The sequence below is a fragment of the Mobula hypostoma genome, chromosome 23, assembly GCF_963921235.1.
Source record: "Mobula hypostoma chromosome 23, sMobHyp1.1, whole genome shotgun sequence".
Classification (NCBI taxonomy): domain Eukaryota; kingdom Metazoa; phylum Chordata; class Chondrichthyes; order Myliobatiformes; family Myliobatidae; genus Mobula; species Mobula hypostoma.
The window spans coordinates 59,858,658-59,883,773 of NC_086119.1; the positions used below are offsets into that span (position 1 = coordinate 59,858,658).

Below are 25,116 nucleotides of genomic sequence, written 5' to 3' on the forward strand. Positions count from 1 at the left end.
AACTTGCACGACAAAGAAAATGTGACTGCGTAATCAACAATATAACTACACTGGGCATGTGCTTAGCTAACTGATCTTCACTATCAGGTCAATGCTCTCATCAGGATTAGTGTAATGGCAGGGGTGACAAGTGATTATAACACTGTTCTTCTCAACTTCTACCTCTTACACTATGAAGGTATGAAAACTGCAAATAATCAACTCAAGACAGCTAATTTCCACTCCTATACTGGAGAACAAGATTCCTTGCCCTTCAGTGTCAAGAGCAAAAATTTGAGTATCCATACTCTGTTTATGAAACAGAGTTTACAGTATACTTCTAGCCCATTCCACCTCAAGATTCACCAAAAGCTTTTCATTAAACAGTCAGCCTAATTTTAAACCAAAGTTTATAAGCAAGACTCAATTGCAGGATTAAAGTTAAAAAAAAATCCTGGGATGACTCTGATCAACTTATTGTGAATAGTAGATATTAAACCTTTATCCGATGGATTTATACAAAGAAACAAGTCCAGAACATTAAGTTTGGTAATGAAGGGTTAATAAAATGTCTAATTTGAAGATATCTAAAAAAAAATAAGTATTAGGTAGGTTAAACTTTGCAGACAGTTGTTCAAAAGTTGCAAAGCGATTATCTATGAAAAGGCAATTCCTCTTTAGATTAAAGGTTTATCTTCGGTTTTTTTTGTATTTTATACCCTTACTTTCAGCTTTTTTTTTCTGGTTAAGTTTTATGGTTTTTTCATGTGAAATATATTACAGTTTAGGTAGTAGGCAATATACTTTTTTTTTAGTATTTACAGCTCTATGGTGACAAAAGCTCTGTTTAACTTTTCTTTACATCGAAATGGTTGGCCTGGAGTTGCGTAGTTGGAGGGTGGGGAGGATACTAACTTTATATGATTTTATTTTGGGTGCTTTTTCTTTATTGTTATGAACTCTATATTAATCACGTTGGTTTTGCACTGTATAAATCTCTTTTTTGCTGGTGGGGTTTTTTGTTGTATTGTAGAAACTCATAAATAAATTAATAAAAATACAGTGTAACAACTAAAAAGTGAATTCTAAGTGTGCTGCAATATGGAATAACATCCAATATTTTGAAAAACCTGCAGGTCCAACACCAAAGTCCCCACCATGCTGGATTATCATAGGTTTATTATATCATGATATCAATAAGCACAGGGATAAATTTAAACTATACACTTCTAGTCTAAGCTTCCACAATGTTACAATGCACACCACTTATCAAGAACATTTGAAATTACTGGCATCTGTGAAGTTGGATAACGCTTGTAGGATTATCTAAACAATGCACCCTGAGATACCCTCCACACACTGGAGTAACGTTTCCATGGTATCAACATTGAGTGCAGCGTTTATGGTATTTTTTTAATGCAAAAACATCACTGTATTTGACAATCAAAAATCCAATTCAACTAGAATTTCACTCAGAGCTCACAGGACAGTGGATAGGGAAAACATCACAATGATCCTTTTCACGCTGGGGGAAGTGTTGTGCAGTGTGAAAGTTCCTCGCATTTAAAATTGAAACAATGCATGCCCCTGATTATTAGCATAACCCCTCATTATTTTGAGTTGTGAGATTCAGGAAAAGATACGACCCACTAAATATTAGCAACGCCAGTTATAGGATTGACCTATGCAGCAGTAAAAATTCAAGCAGTGTAAACATGAAGATTGCAAGATGCCATAACATTATAAAGCCCATATAGTGATTGTGAAAAAACAATCACTAACTGAGCTCCTTTCTCTACAAGGTGGCATCAGTGTGGAAGGCACACAGCAACCACTTAGTGTTCTGGATCATTTCTTTGAACTGAAGCAGATAAACAATTGACTCCTACACAAGTCTCCTAATTGTGGCACCTTCAAGAAAGTGGATAAATCCAAATGGCATGGGGATAATCTCTACAGTTGTCTTCCTAAACAGTCTTCTTTCAGTCACACTCTGAATCACAATGTGGATTCCATCCAACTAAAACCCACCATGGGCATCATATTCCAGAGAAAAGTAGGAAGAAGAAACAATCACTGTATATGCCTTTCTTCAAGCTCACAAAAGCTATCAATTGAGAGGAACTGTGGAGCATCCTTTTCAAATTTGTTTGCCCTCAGAATATAGTCTCCACCTTGTATTTTTTATGTGATGGTGTCAAATCATGATTTTAACCAATAGGTTCACAACAGGCCCAATCTCAGTAAAACTCATTATCAGGCAAGGTTGTGTTATTGCACAGATATTTTTTCAAACTTTCTTGCTGTAATATGGTACCTCATCTTCAATGAGCCTTCCACAGGAATGGAACCAGGCTGCGGGGAAAACGGAAATCTACAGTTGCAAGAACAAGTTTGTGAATTCTTTGTAATTACCTGGTCTTCCGCAATTATTACATAAAATGTGGCCTGATCTTTATCTAAGTCATAATAATAAACACAATCTGCCCAAACTAGTAACACTGAAGCAATTGTACTTCTCGTTAATATTGAGTACACCATTTAAACTCCCACAGTCTGAGTTCAAAAAAAAATGTGAACCTCTGGGGTAATGCCTTCTACCAAAGCTATTTGGAGTCAGGTGTTTGGAGGTATGGGTTGCAGAGGTGCCCTGCCCTATATAAAGAAAAGACACACCAAGTCAGGTTACTGACAGAGCTGCTCTTCTCAAGATCGATCTGTTTAGGCACTGTGCCTCAATCAAAACTTGCAGAGGACCTTAGAAGAAGAATTGTAGAGATGCATGAAGCTAGAAAAGGCTACAAAAACATTTCTAAAGATCTGAGTGTTCATGAATAAGAGAAACTGTCTACAAATAGAGAAAATTCAGTACTGTTGTCACTCTGCCTAGGAGTGGGTGTCCTGCAAAGATCACATGAAGAGCAAAACGTGCAAGGCTGAAGGAGGTAAAAAAGAACCCAAGGGTAACAGCACAGAACCTGCAGAAATCTCTAGAACTTGCTAAAGTCTCTGTTCATGCATCCACTATAAGAAAAACACTGAACAACAGTGTTCTCCCAAAAAAAATCGCTGCACGTCTGAAGACCACATGGATGTCCTAGTTAGGCCACATCTGGAGTATTGCATACAGTTCTGGTCATCCCACATCCCATTATAGGAAGGATGTCGAGGCTTTGGAGAGAGTGCAGAAGTTTTCCAGGTTACTGTCTGGATTCGGGGACACATGCTAAACAAGAAGTTGGACAAACTTGCGTTGTTTTCTCTGGAGCTGTGGAGGCTGAGGAGAGATCTGATAGAGGTTTATAAGATTATGAGAGGCATAGATAGAGTAGACCAGGGGTTCCTAACCTGTGGTCCATGAACTCCAAGTTTAAAGGGCAGGTCCTGTTTGACAAACTTACTGGAGTTCTTTGAGGACATAATGAGTGCAGTGGTAACAGGGAAACAGGTGGATGTCGTATACTTGGACTTCCAGAAGGCGTTTGATAAGGTGCCGCATAAGAGACTTTTAAATAAGATACAGATGCATGGAATCGGAGGAAGTGTATTGGCATAGATCGTGGATTGGTTAACCAACAGTAGGCAGAGAGTTGGTATAAATGGGCGTTTCTCCGGTTGGCAGTCAGTGGTGAGTGGGGTGCCGCAGGGGTCGGTGCTGGGCCCACAGCTGTTTACCATTTACATTGATGATTTGGAAGAGGGGACTGTAGCATAGCAAAATTTGCTGATGACACTAAACTGAGTGGAAAAGCAAATTGTACAGAGGATGTGGATAGTCTGCAGATAGATAGATTAAGTGAATGGGCCAAGGTCTGGCAGATGGAATACAATGTTGGTAAATGCGAGATCATCCACTTTGGAAGGAATAATAGAAGAGCAGATTATTATTTAAACGATGAAAGATTGCAGCATGCTGTTGTCATCGTCATAGTCATACTTCATTGATCCCGAGGGAAATTGGTTTTCATTACACTTGCACCATAAATAATTAAATAGTAATAAAACCATAAATAGTTAAATAGTAATGTGTAAATTATGTCAGGAAATAAGTCCAGGACCAGCCTATTGGTTCAGGGTGCCTGACTCTCCAAGAGAGGAGTTGTAAAGTTTGATGGCCACAGGCAGGAATGACTTCCTATGACGCTCTGTGTTGCATCTCGGTGGAATGAGTCTCTGGCTGAATGTACTCCTGTGCCCACCCAGTACATTATGTAGTGGATGGGAGACATTGTCCAAGATGGCATGCAACTTGGACAGCATCCTCTTTTCAGACACCACCGTCAGAGAGTCCAGTTCCATCCCCACAACATCACTGGCCTTACGAATGAGTTTGTTGATTCTGTTGGTGTCTGCTACCCTCAGCCTGCTGCCCCAGCACACAACAGCAAACATGATCGCACTGCCCACCACAGACTCGTAGAACATCCTCAGCATCGTCCGACAGAGGGACTTGGGAGTGCGTGTTCGCCAAAAGTTGGCTTGCAGGTTCAATAGATTATTAAGAAGGCAAACGGAATGTTGGCCTTCATTGCTAGAGGGATTGAACTCAAGAGCATGGAGGTCATGCTGCAACTATACAGGGTACTGGTGAGGCCACACCTGGAGTAATGTGTGCAGTTCTGGTCTCCATACTTGAGGAAGGATATACTGGCTTTGGAGGTAGCGCAGAGGGGGTTCAACAGGTTGATTCCAGGAATGAAGGGGTTAACCTATGAGGAGAGATTGGGTCGCCTGGGACTATACTCTCTGGAATTCAGAAGAATGAGAGGGGATCTTTTAGAAACATACAAAATTTTGAAAGGGATAGATAAGATAGAAGTAGGAAAGTTGCTTCCATTGGTAGGTGAGACTAGAACTAGGGGACATTGCCTCAAGATTCAGGGGAGAAGATTTAGGACGGAGATAAGGAGAAACTGTTTTTCCCAGAGAGTGGTGAATCTGTGGAATTCTCTGCCCAGGGAAGCAGTTGAGGCTTCTTCACTAAACATACTTAAGATACAGCTGGATAGATTCTTACATAGTAGGGGAATTAAGGGTTATAGGAAAAGGCAGGTAGATGGAGCTGAGTTTACAGACAGATCAGCCATGATCTTATTGAATGGCGGGGCAGGCTCGATGGGCCAGATGGCCTACTCCTGCTCTTATTTCTTATGTTCTCATGGTCCATGGCATAAAAAAAGGTTCAGGATCCCAGGAGTAAACAGAAAGTATCTTTATCCCAGGGTTGAAGTGTCTAATACCAGAGGACATGTACTTAAGGTAGTGAGAGGGCGTAATTTCAAAGGAGATGTGAGGGGCAAGTTTTATTGTAAATACAGAGTGGTGGGTGCCTGGAATGCACTGCCTTAGGTGGTGGTAGAGGCAGATATAAGGGACTTCTAAGAGACATTTGGGTAGGCACATGGATATGAGGGAAATGGAAGGAGATGGACATTCTTTACACATTAGGGATTAGTTTAGATGGCCATTTGATTACTAATTTAATTGGTTCGACACAACATTGTGGACCAAAGGGCTTGTTGCTGTGCTGTTCCAAAATATACATAAGTGTGTGTCAAAGAAACTATTGTGTATTCACTGTACAAAGTGGGAGCAACTAAAAGCAGAGAAAACTAGACAGACTGAAATTATTTTCTATTCACATGACACACTTTGCTATAAAAGCTAGAATTATTTTATGATTAAATGATCTTTTGGGACACTAGAGATTTAACAAAAATAAGCTTCAGTCATCAAATAAGCCCCAAATTCTCAATATTTCAAAAGAAAGGTTTGGATTAGTTATAAAATGCATGCAGCAATTTCAACACAGTCTTGAAGAAAGCCCCTTAATTTAATCTCCATTACACAAACCACATCTAATTTTAGCAAACATTGCTTCTTAAATGTTGATTAAATGTTTGGAATGAAAGAGAAGAAAGAATATGTACATGCTTTGGAATGAGGTGCTATCGTATTTAAAGTAACTAGACTAAAATTAAGGACTAAAGCACTGAAGGGACAGAACACAATTTTATACACTATCAGTACTGGGATGTGATCACAATGTGGTTGGAATCTTGAACTAGACCTGTGAACTACAGACCAGCCATATACTCAAATCTTACAATGGCATCTGGGGAATATAAAGAAGTTACATAAATATGAACTTAAAACTAGTTTCAAAAGAAGTAACTTTGAAATTATCGAATCATCATAAAAACCTGCCACGGATACTAGCGATAATCCAGTTTGTCAATTTAAAAAAATATTGTGAAAGAATAAATAAAGCAAAAAACCTGCTTAAGCCTACTCCAGGAAAATGTTAGAAGTTCATGCCCCAGTCAGAGTCACAGTAAAGCAGTTAATCATATACAGAATGGATTGGCACCAACATCTCCTCCACGATCACCATCAGCATAGGTGCACCACAAGACTGTGTGCTTGGCTCCCTGCTCGTCTTGCTTTATGCATATGACTATGAGGCTAGGCACCACCGCAATGCTACATTTAAATTTGGTGGTGGCTAATCAGCAGATAGGAAGGAAATTGAACATCTGGCTGAGTGGTGTCATAACAACAACCTTTTACTCAATGTCAGTAAGTCATAGTCATACTTCATCGATTCTGAGGGAAATTGATTTTCGTTACGGTTGCCCCAACCAAGAATAGAGTATAAATATAGCAATATAAAACCATAAATAATTAAATAGTAATATGTAAATTATGCCAGGAAATAAGTCCAGGACCAGCCGATTGGCTCAGGGTGTCCGACCCTCCAAGGGAGGAGTTGTAAAGTTTGATGGCCACAGGCAGGAATAACTTCCTATGACGCTCAGTGTTGCATCTCGGTGGAATGAGTCTCTGGCTGAATGTACTCCTGTGCCCGACCAGTACATGATGTAGTGGATGGGAGACATTGTCCAAGATGGCATGCAACTTAGACAGCATCCTCTTTTCAGACACCACCGTCAAAGAGTCCAGTTCCATCCCCACAACATCACTGGCCTTACGAATGAGTTTGTTGATTCTGTTGGTGTCTGCTACCCTCAGCCTGCTGCCCCAGCAGACAACAGCAAACATGATCGTACTGGCCACCACAGACTCGTAGAACATCCTCAGCATCATCCAACAGATGTTAAAGGACCTCAGTCTCCTCAGGAAATAGAGACGGCTCTGACCCTTCTTGTAGACAGCCTCAGTGTTCTTTGACCAGCCCAGTTTATTGTCAATTCATACCCCCAGGTATTTGTAATCCTCCACCATGTCCACACTGACCCCCTGGATGGTCACCAGTGCCTTAGCCCTCCTCAGGTCCACCACCAGCTCCTTCAACCAACACACAAAGTTGCTGGTGAATGCAGCAGGTCAGGCAGCATCTCTAGGAAGAGGTACAGTTGACATTTCAGGCCGGGACCCTTCATCAGGACTAACTGAAGGAAGAGCTAGTAAGAGATTTGAAAGTGGGAGGGGGAGGGGGAGATCCAAAATCATTGGAGAAGACAGGAGGGGGAAGGATGGAGCCAAGAGCTGGACAGGTGATTGGCAAAAGGGATATGAGAGGATCATGGGACAGGAGGCCCAGGGAGAAGGAAAAAGGGGGAGGGGGGTGAAAAACCCAGAGGATGGGCAAGAGGTATAGTCAGAAGGACGGAGGGAGAAAAAGGAGAGTGAGAGAAAGAATGGGTGTATATAAATAACGGATGGGGTACAAGGGGGAGGTGGGGCATTAGCGGAAGTTAGAGAAGTCAATGTTCATGCCATCAGGTTGGAGGCTACCCAGACGGAATATAAGGTGTTGTTCCTCCAACCTGAGTGTGGCTTCATCTTTACAGTAGAGGAGGCCGTGGATAGACATGTCAGGATGGGAATGGGATGTGGAATTGAAATATGTGGCCACTGGGAGACCCTGCTTTCTCTGGCGGACAGAGCATAGGTGTTCAGCAAAATGATCTCCCAGTCTGCGTCGGGTCTCGCCAATATATAGAAGGCCACATCGGGAGCACAAGATGCAGTATATCACCCCAGCCGACTCACAGGTGAAGTGTTGCCTCACCTGGAAGGACTGTCTGGGGCCCTGAATGGTGGTAAGGAAGGAAGTGTGTAGCACTTGTTCCGCTTACAAGGATGAGTGCCAGGAGGGAGATCAGTGGGGAGGGATGGGGAGGGGGAACGAATAGACAAGGGAATCGCGTAGGGAGCGATCCCTGCGGAAAGCAGAGAGAGGAGGGGGAGGGAATGATGTGCTTAGTGGTGGGATCCCGTTGGAGGTGGCGGAAGTTACGGAGAATAATATGTTGTTCCCGGAGGCTGGTGGGGTGGTAGCTGAGGACCAGAGGAACCCTATTCCTAGTGGGGTGGCGGGAGGATGGAGTGAGAGCAGATGTGCGTGAAATGAGGGAGATGTGTTTGAGAGCAGAGTTGATGGTGGAGGAAAGAAAGCCCCTTTCTTTAAAAAAGAGGACATCTCCCTCATCCTGGAATGAAAAGCTTCATCCTGAGAGCAGATGCGGCAGAGACGGAGGAATTGCGAGAAGGGGATGGCATTTTTGCAAGAGACAGGGTGAGAAGAGGAATAGTCCAGACAGCTGTGAGAGTCAGTAGGCTTATAATAGACATCAGTAGATAAGCTGTCTCCAGAGATAGAGACAGAAAGATCTAGAAAGGGGAGGGAGGTGTCGGAAATGGACCAGGTAAACTTGAGGGTAGGGTGAAAGTTGGAGGCAAAGTTAATAAAGTCAACGAGCTCAGCATGCATGCAGGAAGCAGCGCCAATGCAGTTGTCGATGTAGTGAAGGAAAAGTGGGGGACAGATACCAGGGAAGGTGGGACCTGTTCCGGTGGGACGGTTTACATCCTAACTGGAGGGGGACAAATATTCTTTCAGGTGGGTTTGCTAGAGAGGCTCCGGTGGATTTAAACTAGATACTGGGGGGGAGGGGAACCAGAGTGTAGGAACAGATGTAGGGCAGAAGAAAGAAAAAGAAAATAGTAAAGTTGTTTGCACCGTTAGTGCTAAACAGAGAGTAAAAGGTGGAAAATTTCTTAAATGCATTTATTTTAATGCGAGGAGCATTACAAGAAAGGTGGATGAGCATAAAGCACGGATTGATACCTGGAAGTATGATGTGGTAGCTATTAGTGAAACATGGTTACAGGAGAGGTGTGATTGGCAACTAAATATTCCTCGATTTAATTGCTTCAGGTGTGATAGAATCGGAAGGACAAGAGGGGTAGGTGTTGCATTGCTTGTCAGAGAAAGTATTACAGTGGTGCTCTGGCAGGATAGATTAGAGGGCTCATCTAGGGAGGCTATTTGGGTGGAATTGAGGAATGGGAAAGGTGTAGTAATACTTATGGGGGTATATTATAGACCACCAAATGGGCAGTGAGAATTGGAGGAGCAAATTTGTAAGGAGATAGCAGATATTTGTAGTAAGCACAAGGTTGTGATTGTGGGAGATTTTAATTTTCCGCACATAGACTGGGAAGCCCATACAGTAAAAGGGCTGGATGGTTTGGAGTTTGTCAAATGTGTGCAAGATAGTTTTTTGGAGCAATACATAGAGGTACCAACTAGAGAAGGGGCAGTGTTGGATCTCCTGTTGGGGAATGAGATAGGTCAGGTGACGGAGGTTTGTATTGGGGGACACTTCGGGTCCAGTGATCACAATGCTGTTAGTTTCAATATAATTATGGAGAAGGATAGGTCTGGACCCAGGGTTGAGATTTTTGATTGGAGAAAGGCTAACTTTGAGGAGATGCAAAAGGATTTAGAAGGAGTGGATTGGGACAATTTGTTTTATGGGAAGAATGTAATAGAGAAATGGAGGTCATTTAAAGGTGAAATTTTTAAGGTACAGAATTTTTATGTTCCTGTTAGGTTGATAGGAAAGGTTAAAAGTTTGAGAGAGCCATGGTTTTCAAGGGAGATTGGAAACTTGGTTCGGAAAAAGAGATATCTACAATAAATATAGGCAGCATGGAGTAAATGAAGTGCTTGAGGAATATAAAGAATGTAAAAAGAATCTTAAGAAAGAAATTAGAAAAACTAAAAGGTACAAGGCTGCTTTAGCAAGTAAGGTGAAAATAAATCCAAAGGGTTTCTACAGTTATATTAATAGCAAAAGGATAGTGAGAGATAAAATTGGTCCCTTAGAGAATCAGAGTGGACGGCTATGTGCGGAGCCAAAAGAGATGGGGGAGATTCCGAATAATTTCTTTTCTTCGGTATTCACTAAGAAGGAGGATATTGAATTGTGTAAGATAAGGGAAACAGGTAGGGAAGTTATGGAAACTATGATGATTAAAGAAGAGGAAGTACTGGCGCTTTCAAGGAATATAAAAGTGGATAAGTCTCTGGGTCCTGACAGGATATTCCCTAGGACCTTGAGGGAAGTTAGTGTGGAAATAGCAGGGGCTCTGACAGAAATATTTCAAATGTCATTAGAAACAGGGATGGTGCTGGAGGATTGGCGTATTGCTCACATGGCTCCATTGTTTAAAAAGGGCTCCAAGAGTAAACCTAGCAATTATCAGCCTGTAAGTTCGACGTCAGTGGTGGGTAAATTGATGGAAAGTATTCTTAGAGATGGTATATATAATTAACTGGAAAGACAGGGTCTGATTAGGAACAGTCAACATGGATTTGTCCGTGGAAGGTCATGTTTGACAAATCTTATTGAATTATTTGAAGAGGTTACTAGGAAAGTTGACAAGGGTAAAGCGGTGGATGTTGTCTATATGGACTTGAGTAAGACCTTTGACAAGGTTCCACACGGAAGGTTAGTTAGGAAGGTTCAATCTTTAGGTATTAATATTGAAGTATTAAAATGGATTCAGCAGTGGCTGGATGGGAGACGCCAGAGAGTAGTGGTGGATAACTGTTTGACAGATTGGAGGACGGTGACTTGTGGTGTGCCTCAGGGATCTGTACTGGGTCCAGTATTGTTTGTCATATATATTAATGATCTGGATGATGGGGTGGCAAATCAGATGAGTAAGTATGCAGATGATACTAAGATAGGTGGAGTTCTGGATAATGAAGTAGGTTTTCAAAGCATGCAGAGAGAGTTAGGCCAGATAGAAGAGTGGGCTGAAAGATGGCAGATGGAGTTTAATGCTGATAAATGTGAGGTGCTACATTTTGGTAGGACTAATCAAAATAGGACATACATGGTAAATGGTAGGGCATTGAAGAATGCAATAGAACAGAGGGATCTAGGAATAATGGTGCATAGTTCCCTGAAGGTGGAATCTCATGTGGATAGGGTGGTGAAGAAAGCTTTTGGTCTGCTGGCCTTTATTAATCAGACCATTGAGTATAGGAGTTGGGATGTAATGTTGAAATTGTACAAGGCATTGGTGAGGCCAAATTTGGAGTATTGCGTACAGTTTTGGTCACCGAATTATAGGAAAGATGTCAACAAAATAGAGCGAGTACAGAGAAGATTTACTAGAACGTTACCTGAGTTTCATCACCTAAGTTACAGAGAAAGGTTGAACAAGTTGTGTCTTTAATCTTTGGAACGTAGAAGGTTGAGGGGGGACTTGATAGAGGTATTTAAAATTATAAGGGGGATAGATAGAGTTGACGTGGATAGGCTTTTTCCATTGAGAGTGGGGGAGATTCAAACAAGAGGACATAAGTTGAGAGTTAAAGGGCAAAAGTTTAGGGGTAACATGAGGGGGAACTTCTTTACTCAGAGAGTGGTAGCTGTGTGGAACGAACTTCCAGCAGAAGTGGTTGAGGCAGGTTCGATGTTGTCGTTAAAAGTTAAATTGGATAGCTATATGGACAGGAAAGGAATGGAGGGTTATGGGCCGAGTGCTGGGCGGTGGGACTAGGTGAGAGTAAGAGTTCGGCACTGACTAGAAGGGCCGAGATGGCCTGTTTCCGTGCCGTAATTGTTATATGATTATATGGTTATAGGGTGGATAAAGATCAATGAGGTTTGCAAGGCGGGAGCTATTTGAAAAGAACAAGTCTCAGCGGTAGTGAACCATACTTTGAAGTAGCAAGTGAGAGTGAGAGACATTGTTGCAAGATGGGAGCCATTTGAGATGAACGAATCTTGTCAGGACTGAGTTTTATTTGAGCCAATAAAAAGAAGGGAGGTGTAAGAGAGGAGCCATTGTTGGAGTGGACGAGTGTTAGAATGAGAAGCTTTAGCTGAACGGCCTTGGCAAGAACAGGTGGAGATTCTAAATCAGTTCCCAGTAATTTTATTTTCTCTCTTCCTTTGTCTATGAGTACATAACTAACGCACTGAGAATGAGTCCAGAGTTAGTGGTATTTTCTCTGTGTGAGACGTGGAAACTCTGGAAGACCTCCAGTCTCCCTGATAACTACACCTGCACAAAGTGCATTGCTCCTTAGAGACCGTGTTAAGGAAAAGGAGTTGCATCTTGATGACCTTCAGCTCATGAATGAGGTGGTGATAGATAGGAGCTACAGGGAGAAATTCCAGCGGAGGCAGGTATCTAGGTGACTGTCAGGAGAGGAAAAGGGAATAGATAGCCAGGTGCAGTGTCCCCTAAATAATAAGTATACCACGGGGCGTGGGCGGGGGTAGAGAGTGCCTACAAGTGAGAAGTCCAGCACCGAGTCTAGCTCTGTGGTTCAGAAGGGAAGGGGGGAGAAGAGGAGTATAGTAGTGATAGGAGATTTCAGAGCAGCAGACTGTGGACATGTAAAGTCAACCCAGATGGCATTTTGCCACTCAGGTGCCAGGATTGATACCTGTGCCATGTGCCAGTGGAGTAAAAATATGATGAGTTGGCAGCTGAATGCTTGGCCGAGGAATTGGTACAGGGGACAGGGTTTCAGATTTTTGGATCATTTGGCTCTCGTCTCAGAGAAGGTATGATTTGTACAAAAGGATGAGTTACAGACCTCGAGAGGGACCAATATCCTTGCAGGTAGGTATGCTTGAGCTGCTGGGGAGGTCTTAAACTAATCTGGCAGGGGAATGGGAACCGGAGTGGTAAGTCTGAGTATGGGGCAGTTTGTATACAAGTAGATGCAGTATGTAGTGAGACTGTGAGGAAGGACTGGCAGATGATAGGGCAAAATTGCAGTCAGTGGGATGAGTTGAATTGCAACATGGGAGCAAAATTTAAAAGAATAATTAATACAGGACCTAACGTATTATATCTGAATACACACAGTATACTGAATACGACAGATGATCTTGTAGCGCAGTTAGAGATCAGCAGGTACAATATTGTGGACATTACTGAGTTGTGGTTGAAACATCAAGTAAGATTCTTGTGGGTAGAGTTAAAAAATTTCAAGGGTAAAAAGACACTGATAGGAGTGATATACAGGCCACCTAATAGCCACCATACCTCCAGGGGAATGGCAATTCTGGAATGGTTGTGTAAAAAAACAGATTTGATTAGGGAACTTAAGGTAAAGGAATTCTTAGGTGTCAGTGATCATAATATGATAGAATTCACACTGCAGTTTGAGTGGGAGAAGCCAAAGTCAGATGTATCAGTCTTTAAGTGAAGTAAAGGGAATTAGAGTCATGAGAGAGGAGCTTGACAAAGTTGATTGAAAGGGAACACCATCAAGAATGAGAGCAGAACAGTAATGGCTAGAGTTTCTGGGGCAATTCGAAAGGCGCAGGATAGATACATCCTGAAGATGAAATATTTGGATAACTGTGGCTGACAGGGAAATCATAAACAGTGTAAAAGCAAGAGAGGGCATATAACATAGAAAAAACTATTGAGAAGTTAGAGGATTGGGAAGCTTGTAAAAACCAAAAGAAGGAAACTAAGAAAACCATAAGGAAGGAAAAGATGAAATATGAAGGTAACTTAGCCAATACTATAAAAGATACTAAGACATTTTTCAGATATACAAAGTAAAAGAGAGGTGAGAGTTGATATTGGACCAATGGAAAATGATGCTGCAGAGGTAGTAATGGGGGGGGGGGGGCAAGAAATAGCAGAACTTAATAAGTCTATTGCATCAGTTTTCATTGTGGAAGACACGAGCAAAATGCCAGAAATTTGAGAATGTCAAGGGGCAGAAGTGAGTGTAGTTAGTATTACTAAGGAGAAGGTGCTTGGGAAGCTGAAAGCTCTGAAGGTAGATAAGTCAGGTGGACCAGATGGACTACACCCCAGGGTTCTGAAAGTGAAGAGATTGTTGAGGTATTAGCAATTATCCTTCAAGAATCACTAGATTCTGGCATGGTTCTGGAAGACCAGAAAATTGCAAATGTCACTCCACTCTTTAAGGGAGGGAGGCAGAAGAAAGGAAATTACAGGCCAATTAGCCTAACTTAATTGGAGAGGATCTACAGGAGACTCATGAGAATGAAAATGTCAACATATTTGGAATATTTGATGACTGGGCCTGTACTTGATGGACTGTCGAAGAATGAGGGGATATGCAATTGAAACTATCATATACTGAAAGTACTAGATAAGAGAGGGTGAGTCTAAGGCCAGAGGGCACATCATCAGAATAGAGGGATGTCCATTTAGAAAATAGATGAGGAGGAATTTCTTTAGCTCGATGGTAGTGAATCAGTGGAACACACATAAACTGCTGGAGGAACTCAGCAGCCCAGGCAGCGATCTATGGAAAAAAGTACAGTCGACATTTCGGGCCAAAATCCCTTGCCAGTCCCGAAATGTCAACTGTACTTTTTTTCCATAGATGCTGCCTGGCCTGTTGAGTTCCTCCAGCATTTTGTGTGTTGCTTGGACTTCCAGCATTTGCAGATTTCCTCTTGTTAGTGAATCTGTGGAATTCATTTCCACAGATGGCTATGGAGGCCAAGTCATTGAGAAAATTTAAAGCAGAGGTTGATAGCCTCTTAATTAGTCAGAGTGTCAAAGGTTACAGAGAGAAGGCAGAAGAATGGGATTGAAAGGGATAATAAAGCAGACTCAATAGGCTGAATGGCCTAATTCTGCTCCTATGTCTTATGGTCTTGGGGTCTACTCTTAATCACCTCTATTAAAGGGTACACTAGAAATTTGCTGGTATGCTGGACATTAAGGAAGGAAAAGGTTCATTGGCATTGTCTGAAAATAGTTTCAAAAATTCACTGACCCGCTTTATTATGTTGCAGAGAACATGGATCAAATGTTTAACACAAAGTCAACATCCAGAAAAAATAGAAGAAAAACCCCTGGATGGGGCAGGGACATGAGGGAGGAGGAAATATCTATGCCACTTGGAAAATGGAGGAAGCTACCAAGATAATCCTGCAATAATTATATCAGTGGTACATTTATTGATTTAGTTTTTCCCCTCACATTTTGAAAATTAAAATATATAAACATTTTAATGCCATAGCAATATGCATTTTCCGAACATATTTTTGAAGAAAAATTCACTTTATTTTCCCTTTTTATTATTGAATTGATACCTGGGGTTACACTTGTCAATGAGTTTCCACTTTTTCAGTCATTCAATAATCTCTAAATACATTTGGGCTTAAAGTGTGACAGATACTTTGCATATGTGTCGCTATGAAGTACAACATGCATTTCTAAAACAGTTCAAACTTATGGCACATTAACCTAATTAATTGAATGTTGATGACAACATTTCTGCCACAAAACCATCTATTGCTTCTGTCCTTATTTCAAAAACAAGAACCATTCATGTTCTTAAGCCATGTTGTAAAATCATGAACATTGGTGCCATCCTTTAATCTAAAAAATTTCAACCCAACCAGGTACATCAGTTAAGTAGAATTTGAATTTCTACAGCCATAATCTCCAATTGAAGAAAAGAGGATAGCAACTTAGACTTCCCTTTATAAAATCAATAATTTGGTGCCTTTAACTTAATGTTTAGGAAGTACCTTTGTTACAGATGTTGCAGATGTTATTTGGTCCTTCATTGTGTTTTTTGATGTGATCAGTCATATAGGCTGCACGTAGGTATTTCCCGCACACCTGACAGGGAACTTTCTCTTCATGACATGTCAAGTGAGAGCGAAGACGATCTTTGGTAGCAAAGGAAGCCTCACAGGTCTGTAAGAACACATCGACAGTAAGTTAACTGTTAGGACAACTAAATTGACACTATCGACAGAAGAGTTTAATTTCAGACCAACCTGTAGAGATCAAACAGGTACAACAATGTCCTTTAATACTTTTCATAAGTTCTCCACCAGAATGGACTGAAAAATAGACTTTCATTCTCAGCATCATGTGGAGTTGGGAAAGCAAATATATCTCTGAGTAAGGGACACTATTATGAGTTGGAATTCCTGCATTAGGCTTTTCTGCAGAATCTCCCATAGAAAAATGTGAATATGGATCTATTGAGTGGAGATAAATTAGACATTTTACAAAGATCTCCATTATCAAATCCAGCTGCAAGTTTCAGTGTTGGAGGGACATCACGTGCTTTGGAGAGAGGTATGGAGTTACCCTAAATTATTATTACCTTGGATGATGCAGATTATTGAAGCACCAACTCACCTGACATTTAAAGGGCCTCTCTGCTGTGTGCACTTGCTTAATGTGGCCATTCAAGTGATCCGGTCTGGAAAAATAAACGGGAATGTCAGCTAAGCATTAAAATGTAAGACTGCACACACACATCTTTAGAAGAATAAAGCATCTCTGGATGTAGACTAAATTTTAGTTTTTAAAGGAAGGTTATCAATTTTTGGAACATGAATGACACTGAGAAGGCTAGATTTATTCCTATTTTCACAAAAAGCTAGTGAATAAGATATTTCCTTGAACTGTTGCATTCAGTGTGGTGGAACTCTTCCAATGTTGTCACTCTTATTGGGTAGAAAATTGGAAACTCAATGACATTTATGGAATTAATAATAATACATTCAGTCCAGATGATGCTACCATGCACTCACTTCCCTTGCTGTTTTAGAGACTTCGAATGATTCTATTGCAGAAGTCATTGCAACCCTCAAGATGATACCTTAAGGAAGATGGCGAATAAAATCGCCAATATAATCTGATAGGAGAATAAGAGGAAAAGAGCTTGGTTAGATTAACAGCATTTTCAGCCTGTAAATGAATGACAGACTGACAGATTGGTTGAAATATTTTAATTCATCCACAAATATAAATCTTTAGCAGAACAAACTACATTGCTTTTTAAACATGTGTAAGGGGTTTCTTTTTTTACGTCACTGCGTGGTCTAATTAAAATGGCTTCTTTGTTATGTTATAATTGAAAGGGCTTCTTTGTTATATTAACTGCTGAAAAAGTCCTTCCCGCTAGCAGTTTGTTTGAATCACATTACCGATAAGAAGACATTATGAACCAATTGCGATAGTTGTTATGTTTTTGGTGTATCTGTAAGATATTGTATGCGCTGGGTTTTGGGGAGAAGGCGGGAGAGAGAGAGACAGAGGATGGACCAGGTGCTGTGAGTCCGCTAACGGGGTCGGACCCCGAGCGAGGCGTTCAGCGAGGAGAGGAGATGGAGACAGACTCATGTGGAGCGTCTGATCGACCACCATTGTTCGTCCCAGGCGGCCGGTCAAGGTGGTCCGAGGGGTCGCAGGGTGAAGAAGAAGGGTCCTGAGTTCCAACTGTTTGTGCACGAAGAGATTGAACTTTGATCAGTGTGGCGCCTTTTATTTTCCTTTTATATTTTATTCTCTATTAATTATATAGTTCCAGTAATATCTATAAACTGTAAATCATTTAATCGTATCTGGTGTCTGTTATTTGTCGGGGTGGGGTACATCACACAGCATCCACACAAACTTATTACACAGTTTAGCGGGGCCGAGGCTGTTTCCCGAGACGACAGCGAGCTGAGCGACCCTGAGGCTGGCCGGGGGGCTACACATGTCTTCTAATGTCTTTTAATTCCTATCAAATTCTATTTACCTAAGCACAAACAACAGTGGAAAAAAAAGTAGAGATATTAAATGGCAAAACAGCCGGAAATATTAGTCTGTGACTGACACATATATTCATCTTTTAAATTCGTCCCTTCAAAATGTTTTCCCAATGGCCACCTTCCATGCTACACTGCACTGAACATGGTTAGAACCACGAGCATGATAGGACAAGTTAACCTTTTGATTTGCTCACTTCTTTGGGATGAAAGTGGATGTACAGTAGCATGCAAATGTTTCGGCACTCCTGGTCAAAATTTCTGTTACTGTTAATAGCTAAGTGAGTAAAAGATGAACTGATTTCCAAACGGCATAAAGTTAAAGATGACACATTTCTTTAATATTTTAAGCAAGATTACTTCTTTATTTCCATCTTTTACAGTTTCAAAATAACAAAAAAGGAAAAGGGCCCAAAGCAAAAGTTTGGGCACCCTGCGTGGCAGTACTTAGTAACACCCCCTTTGGCAGCTTGTAAATGCCTTCTGTAGACAGCTAAGTCTTTCAATTCTTGTTTGGGGAGTTTTCGCCTAATTTTCCTTGCAAAAGGCTCCTAGTTCTGTGAGATTCTTGGGCTGTCTTGCATGCACTGCTCTTTTGAGGTCTATCCACAGATTTTCGATGATGTTTAGGTTGGGGGACTGTGAGGGCCATGGCAAAACCTTTAGCTTGTGCCTCTTGAGCTAGTCCATTGTGGATTTTGAGGTGTGTTTAGGATCATTATCCTGTTGTAGAAGCCATCCTCTTTTCATCTTCAACTTTTTTACAGACGGTGTGATGTCTGCTTCCAGAATTTGCTGGTATTTAATTGAATTCATTCTTCCCTCTACCAGTGAAATGTTCCCCATGCCACTGGCTGCAACACAAGCCCAAAGCATGATCGATCCACCCCCGTGCTTAACAGTTGTAGAGATGTTCATTTCATGAAATTCTGCACCCTTTTTTCTCCAAACATACCTTTGCTCATTGCGGCCAAAAAGTTTTATCTTAACTTCATCAGTCCACAGGACTTGTTTCCAAAATGCATCAGGCTTGTTCCTTTGCAAACTTCTGATGCTGAATTTTGTGGTGAGGACACAGGAAAGGTTTTCTTCTGATGACTCTTTCATGAAGGTCATATTTGTGCAGGTGTCGCTGCACAGTAGAACAGTGCACCACCACTCCAGAGTCTGCTAAATCTTCCTGAAGGTCTTTTGCAGTCAAACAGAGGTTTTGATTTGCCTTTCTAGCAATCCTACGAGCAGTTCTCTCGGAACGTTTTCTTGGTCTTCCAGACCTCAACTTGACCTCCACTGATCCTGTTAACTGCCATTTAATTACATTATGAACTGAGGAAACGGGCACCTGAAAACACTTTGCTATCTTCTTATAGCCTTCTTCTGCTTTGTGGGCATCATTTATTTTAATTTTCAGAGTGCTAGGCTGCTGCTTAGAGGAACCCATGGCTGCTGATTGGCCCACTTTCAATGACTGGTATATAATGACACCCAGGTCTCGTTGCACCTCCCCTTTTCCTTACATTAGCCACCCTCCAATCCTCAGGAACTAATCCAGATTCTAAAGAGTTTTGAAAAATTATCACTAATGCGTCCATTATTTCTTGGGCTACTTCCTTAAGCACTCTGGGATGCAGACCATCTGGCCCTGGGGATCTAGCTGCCTTCAATCCCTTCAATTTACCTAACACCACTTCCCTACTAACATGTATTTCCCTCAGTTCCTCCATCTCACTAGACCCTCGGTCCCCTACTATTTCCGGAAGATTATTCATGTCCTCCTTAGTGAAGACAGAACCAGAGTAGTTATTCAGCTGGTCTGCCATGTCCTTGCTCAAATCTCCTGGGATGCCCAAACTTTTGCATGAGGCTCCTTTCCTTTTTTTCCACTCTAAAATTGTACAAAACAAAAATAATACACTAATCTTGCTTAAAATGTTGAAAAGAATATTTCATCTTTAACTTCATGACTTTTGGAGATCAGTTCATCTTTTACTCACTGAACTATTCACAGTGACAGAAATTTTGACCAGGCGAGCCCAAATTTTTGCATGTCACTGTAAGTCTTCCTTTCTCTGTTTTGATCAATCTTTTGAAGGGGCTCTCTACTTTTGATTTCCAGGTCTTCAATTTTTATCTCCATTTCAGTGCTGATGGAATAAACATACATCTTTAACATATTGTCTGTTTTGATATCAACCATCAATTCAAAAGCCAACCAAATACTTATTCTATTTCACATATTGTTTGTTTCTTCAGCTTTTCAATAAATATTGAATGATTAGCAATCTAGAAATCACTACTGTATCTGTCTTGAACAAAGGAATAACATTTGCCACCCTCCAATCCTCTGGCACTACCACTGTGGCAATGAGGATACCAAAATCATTGCCAAACATGCAGGAATCTCTTCCCTCTCTTCCCATAGTAACCTGGGGTATATCCCATAGAACCCTAGGGAATTACCTATCCTAATGTCCTACAGAAGTTCCAACACATCTTCTTTCTTAATGTCAACATATTCCAGCATACCAGCTTGTTTTACGCTGTCCTTACATTTGTCACTGTTCCTCTCACTAGTGAACACTGAAGCAAAGTATTCATTGAGGACCTCCCTACCTTCTTCAACTCCAGGCACATTTTTTTCTTTATCCCTGATCAGTCCTACCCTCACAAGCCATCCTCCTGATCTTTACATATGTGTAGAACACCTTACAGTTTTCCTTAATCCTATTTGCCAAGGCCTTCTCAACTCCCCTTCTAGTTCTCATAAGTTTATTCTTAAGATCATTTCTGGCTACCTTGTAACTTTCAACAGCTCTGTCGAATCCTTCCTTGCTGAACCTCAAGAATGTTTCTTTCATCCTCTTGACAGAAGATTCCACATCTCATGTCAACCATGCTTCCTTCACACTACCATCCTTTCTCTGCCTCTACTGGACAAACCTATCCGGAACACCATGCAAGTGCTCCCTGGACAATCTCCACATTCCTGTTATGCATTTTCCTGACTGCAGCAGTGACAGATTGAAGATGTCCTTGAACACTCCAGTCAGCTGGTTGGCATAGGTTTTCAGTGTTCTACCAGGTATATCATCAGAGCCTGACACTGGCCTTTGAGTCAGACCATAGGCTTGCCAGGGATTTGAACAGTTGTAGTTTTATTCTCCCTTTCAAAGCATGCAAAAAAGACTTGAGCTCATCTTGGAGTGAAGTATAACATCCACTTATGTTAGGTTTCACTTTGTAGGAAGCAATGGCCTGCAAACCCTGCCAGACCTGATGTGCATCCAATTCTGTCTTTAACTTCACCTGAAATTGCTTTCATGCTCTTAAGATAGCCTTCTATAGGTCGTACCTGGACTTCATATAGAGTTCAGAGTCACCAGTCTTGAATGCCACAGATCCAGCCCTCAGCAGAATGCAAATTGCATGATTCATCCACAGCCTTTGGTTTGGGTATGTCCAAATTGTTCTCAAAGGACCACACTCATCCACATATCTTTTGATGAAGTTGTGACAATTGTGGGACATTAATTTAGATTCGAAGATGAATCCCTGAATATAGTACAGTCCATTGATTCAAAGTAGTCCTGTAAGCACTCTTCTGCTTCCTTTGACCACACTTTCAGTCCTTACCACTGGTGCTGCAGTCCCTAGTCTCTGCCTGTACACTGGGAGTAGAAGTACAGCCATATAATTGGATTTGCACAAGTGTAGGTGTGGGATGGCACAGTAAATGGTCTTGACAGAACTGTAACAGTGGTCAAGTGTGGAATGTACACAGCATCCAGCATGATGGCAGAAAACTCCCTCAACAGATAAAAAGGACACCTAATTGCTCAATGTTCCAGTTCGGAGGACCAGAACTGTCAAGTTTGTGCACCATGATGAGCTAATGATGAGGCAAATGCCACTGCCTCTGCATGCAAGGCAATACACTGCCAGACCACACTAGTCATTCAGTATCCAACCTGCTGGGCACATCACACAGCCTTACTACTAACACTGAGAAAGCATACTCTGACCTGAATGGGGAGTGAATACTAGGAGGCCTGGCAAGATCTTTCAAAGATGTGTAAAGTATGGGAAGTATTAAATCTTTCGCAAGCAAAGGATAGTAACAACACACACAAAATCCTGGAGGAATTCAACAGACCAGACAACATCTATGGAGAAGATTAGAATTGATGTTTTGTGCTGAGATTCTTCATCAGGATAGTAGTATTGCAGTTAAGTCACTGGGCTGGCGGTCAGCATTCTGGACCATTGCCCTAGAGACATGAATATGAATTCCAGTGGCAGTTGGAGAATATAAATTCAAATCACTAAGTATATTTAGATTTAATATTTATGTCAACTTATTGACCATGTTACAATCAGAATCAGGTTTATTGTCACCGGCATGTGTTGTGAAATTTGTTAACTTAGCAGCAGCAGTTCAATGCAATACATAATATAGATAGAAAAACATAGAAACATAGAACACACACAGCATAGAAACACAGAAAACCTATAGCATATAGGACAAAACTAAATTTAAAAAATACCTATTAAATAAATCAAATTATAGTATACGCATATTGAATAGATTAAAAATTGTGCAAAAAAACAGTATACTAAAAAAAGTGAGGTAGTGTTCATGGGTTCAAAGTCCATTTAGAAATCGGATGGCAGAGGGGAAGAGGCTGTTCCTGAATCGCCGAGTGTGTGCCTTCAGGCTTCTGTGCCTCCTACCTGATGGTAACAGTGAGAAAAGGGCATGCCCTGGGTGCTGGAGGTCCTTAATAACGGACACTGCCTTTCTGAGACACCGCTCCTTGAAGATGTCCTGGGTACTTTGTAGGTTAGTACCCAAGAAGGAGCCGATTAAATTTACAACCCTCTGCAGCTTCTTTTGGTCCTGTGCAGTAGCACCCCCGCGCCCCCCCCATCCCGCCAATACCAGACAGTGATACAGCCTGTGAGAATGCTCTCCACAGTGCATCTGTAGAAGTTTTTGAGTGCATTACTGACATACCAAATCTTCTCAAACTCCTAATGAAGTATAGTTGCTGTCTTGCCTTCTTTATAACTGCATCGATATGTTGGGACCAGGTTAGGTCAAGATCTCTGTGGACACCTAGGAACTTGAAACTGCTCACTTTCTCCACTTCAGTTCCCTCTATGAGGATTGGTATGTGTTCCTTCATCTTACCTTCCTGAAGTCCACAATCAGCTCTTTCATCTTACTAACACTGAATGCAAGGTTGTTGCTATGACACCACTCCACTAGTTGGCACATCTCACTCCTGTATGTCCTCTCGTCTCCATCTGAGATTCTGCCAATAATGGTGGTATTATCAGCAAATTTATAGATTGTATTAGAGCTATGCCAGCCATACAGTCATGGGTATAGAGAGAATAAAACAGTGGGCTAACCACACACCCCTGAGATGCACCAGTATTGATCGTCAGTGAGGAGATATTATCACCAATCTGCACAGATTGTGACCTTCAGGTTAGGAAGTCGAGGATCCAATTGCAGAGGGAGGTACAGACACCCAGGTTCTGTAACTTCTCAGTCAGGATTGTGGTATTAAATGCTGAGCTATAGTTGATGAACAGCATCCTGACATAGGTGTCTGTAGTCCAGGTGGTCTACGGCCGTGTGAAGAGCCATTGAGATTGCAACTGCCGTTGACCTATTGTGGTGATAGGCAAATTGCAAAGGGTCCAGGTCCTTGCTGAGGCAGGAGCTCAGTCTCATCATGACCAACCTCTCAAAGCATTTCATCACTGTAGATGTGATTGCTACCGGGTGATAGTCATTAAAGGCAGCTCACATTATTCTTCTTAGGCTCTGGCTTAATTGTTGCCTTTTTGAAGTAAATGGGAACTTGCGCTCGTTGAAAATGTCCTTGAAGACTCCCGTCACTTGGTTGGCAAGGGTTTTCAATGACCAGTTCGGACACTGTGCTGTAGAACCATTCTTGATGGTCACTGAAGTCACCACCCTGAATAGATTCTGGTATCTCTACTGTGCCTATTGTCTTGTTTATTATTTATTATAATGCCTGCACTGTTTTGTGCACTTAATGCAGTCCTGGGTAGGTCTGTAGTCCGGTGTAGTTTTTGTGCTGTTTTACGTAATTCAGTGTAGTTTTTGTATTGTTTCATGTAGCACCATGGTTCTGAAAAATGTTGTCTTGTTTTTACTGAGTACTGTACCAGCAGTTCAGGGATATTCAATATTCAGGAGGGATAGACATGAAAGAAAAGGAGGTGGGGTGGCGTTGCTGGTTAAAGAGGAGATTAATGCAATAGAAAGGAAGGACATAAGCCGGGACGATGTGGAATCGATATGGGTAGAGCTGCATAACACTAAGGGGCAGAAAACGCTGGTGGGAGTTGTGTACAGGCCACCTAACGGTAGGAGTGAGGTCGGGGATGGTATTAAACAGGAAATTAGAAATGTGTGCAATAAAGGAACAGCAGTTATAATGGGTGACTTCAATCTACATATAGATTGGGTGAACCAAATTGGTAAGGGTGCTGAGGAAGAGGATTTCTTGGAATGTATGTGGGATGGTTTTTTGAACCAACATGTCGAGGAACCAACGAGAGAGCAGGCTATTCTAGACTGGGTTTTGAGCAATGAGGAAGGGTTAATTAGCAATCTTGTCGTGAGAGGCCCCTTGGGTAAGAGTGACCATAATATGGTGGAATTCTTCATTAAGATGGAGAGTGACATAGTTAATTCAGAAACAAAAGTTCTGAACTTAAAGAGGGGTAACTTTGAAGGTATGAGACGTGAATTAGCTAAGATAGACTGGCAAATGACACTTAAAGGATTGATGGTGGATATGCAATGGCAAGCATTTAAAGATTGCATGGATGAACTACAACAATTGTTCATCCCAGCTTGGCAAAAGAATAAATCAAGGAAGGTAGTGCACCAGTGGCTGACAAGAGAAATTAGGGATAGTATCAATTCCAAAGAAGAAGCATACAAATTAGCCAGAAAAAGTGGCTCATCTGAGGACTGGGAGAAATTCAGAGTTCAGCAGAGGAGGACAAAGGGCTTAATTAGGAAGGGGAAAAAAGATTATGAGAGAAAACTGGCAGAGAACATAAAAACTGTCTGTAAAAGCTTTTACAGATATGTAAAAAGGAAAAGACTGGTAAAGACAAATGTAGGTCCCATACAGACAGAAACAGGTGAATTGATTATGGGGAGCAAGGACATGGCAGACCAATTGAATAATTACTTTGGTTCTGTCTTCACTAAGGAGGACATAAATAATCTTCCAGAAATAGTAGG

General features: G+C 41.5%; 1 protein-coding gene across 2 annotated transcripts in view; it reads right to left on the minus strand.

Moving 5' to 3' along the window:
* The window catches only part of patz1 (POZ/BTB and AT hook containing zinc finger 1), a 71,050-nt gene that overhangs the window by 20,028 nt on the left and 25,906 nt on the right, over positions 1 to 25,116 (minus strand). For both annotated transcript variants that reach the window (XM_063031805.1, XM_063031804.1), the window contains exons 2-3: positions 16,420 to 16,483; positions 15,795 to 15,966 (exon numbers count right to left, since the gene is read on the minus strand). In XM_063031805.1, the coding sequence (XP_062887875.1) occupies positions 15,795 to 15,966; positions 16,420 to 16,483 (236 nt within the window). The remainder of the gene's footprint in view (positions 1 to 15,794; positions 15,967 to 16,419; positions 16,484 to 25,116) is intronic.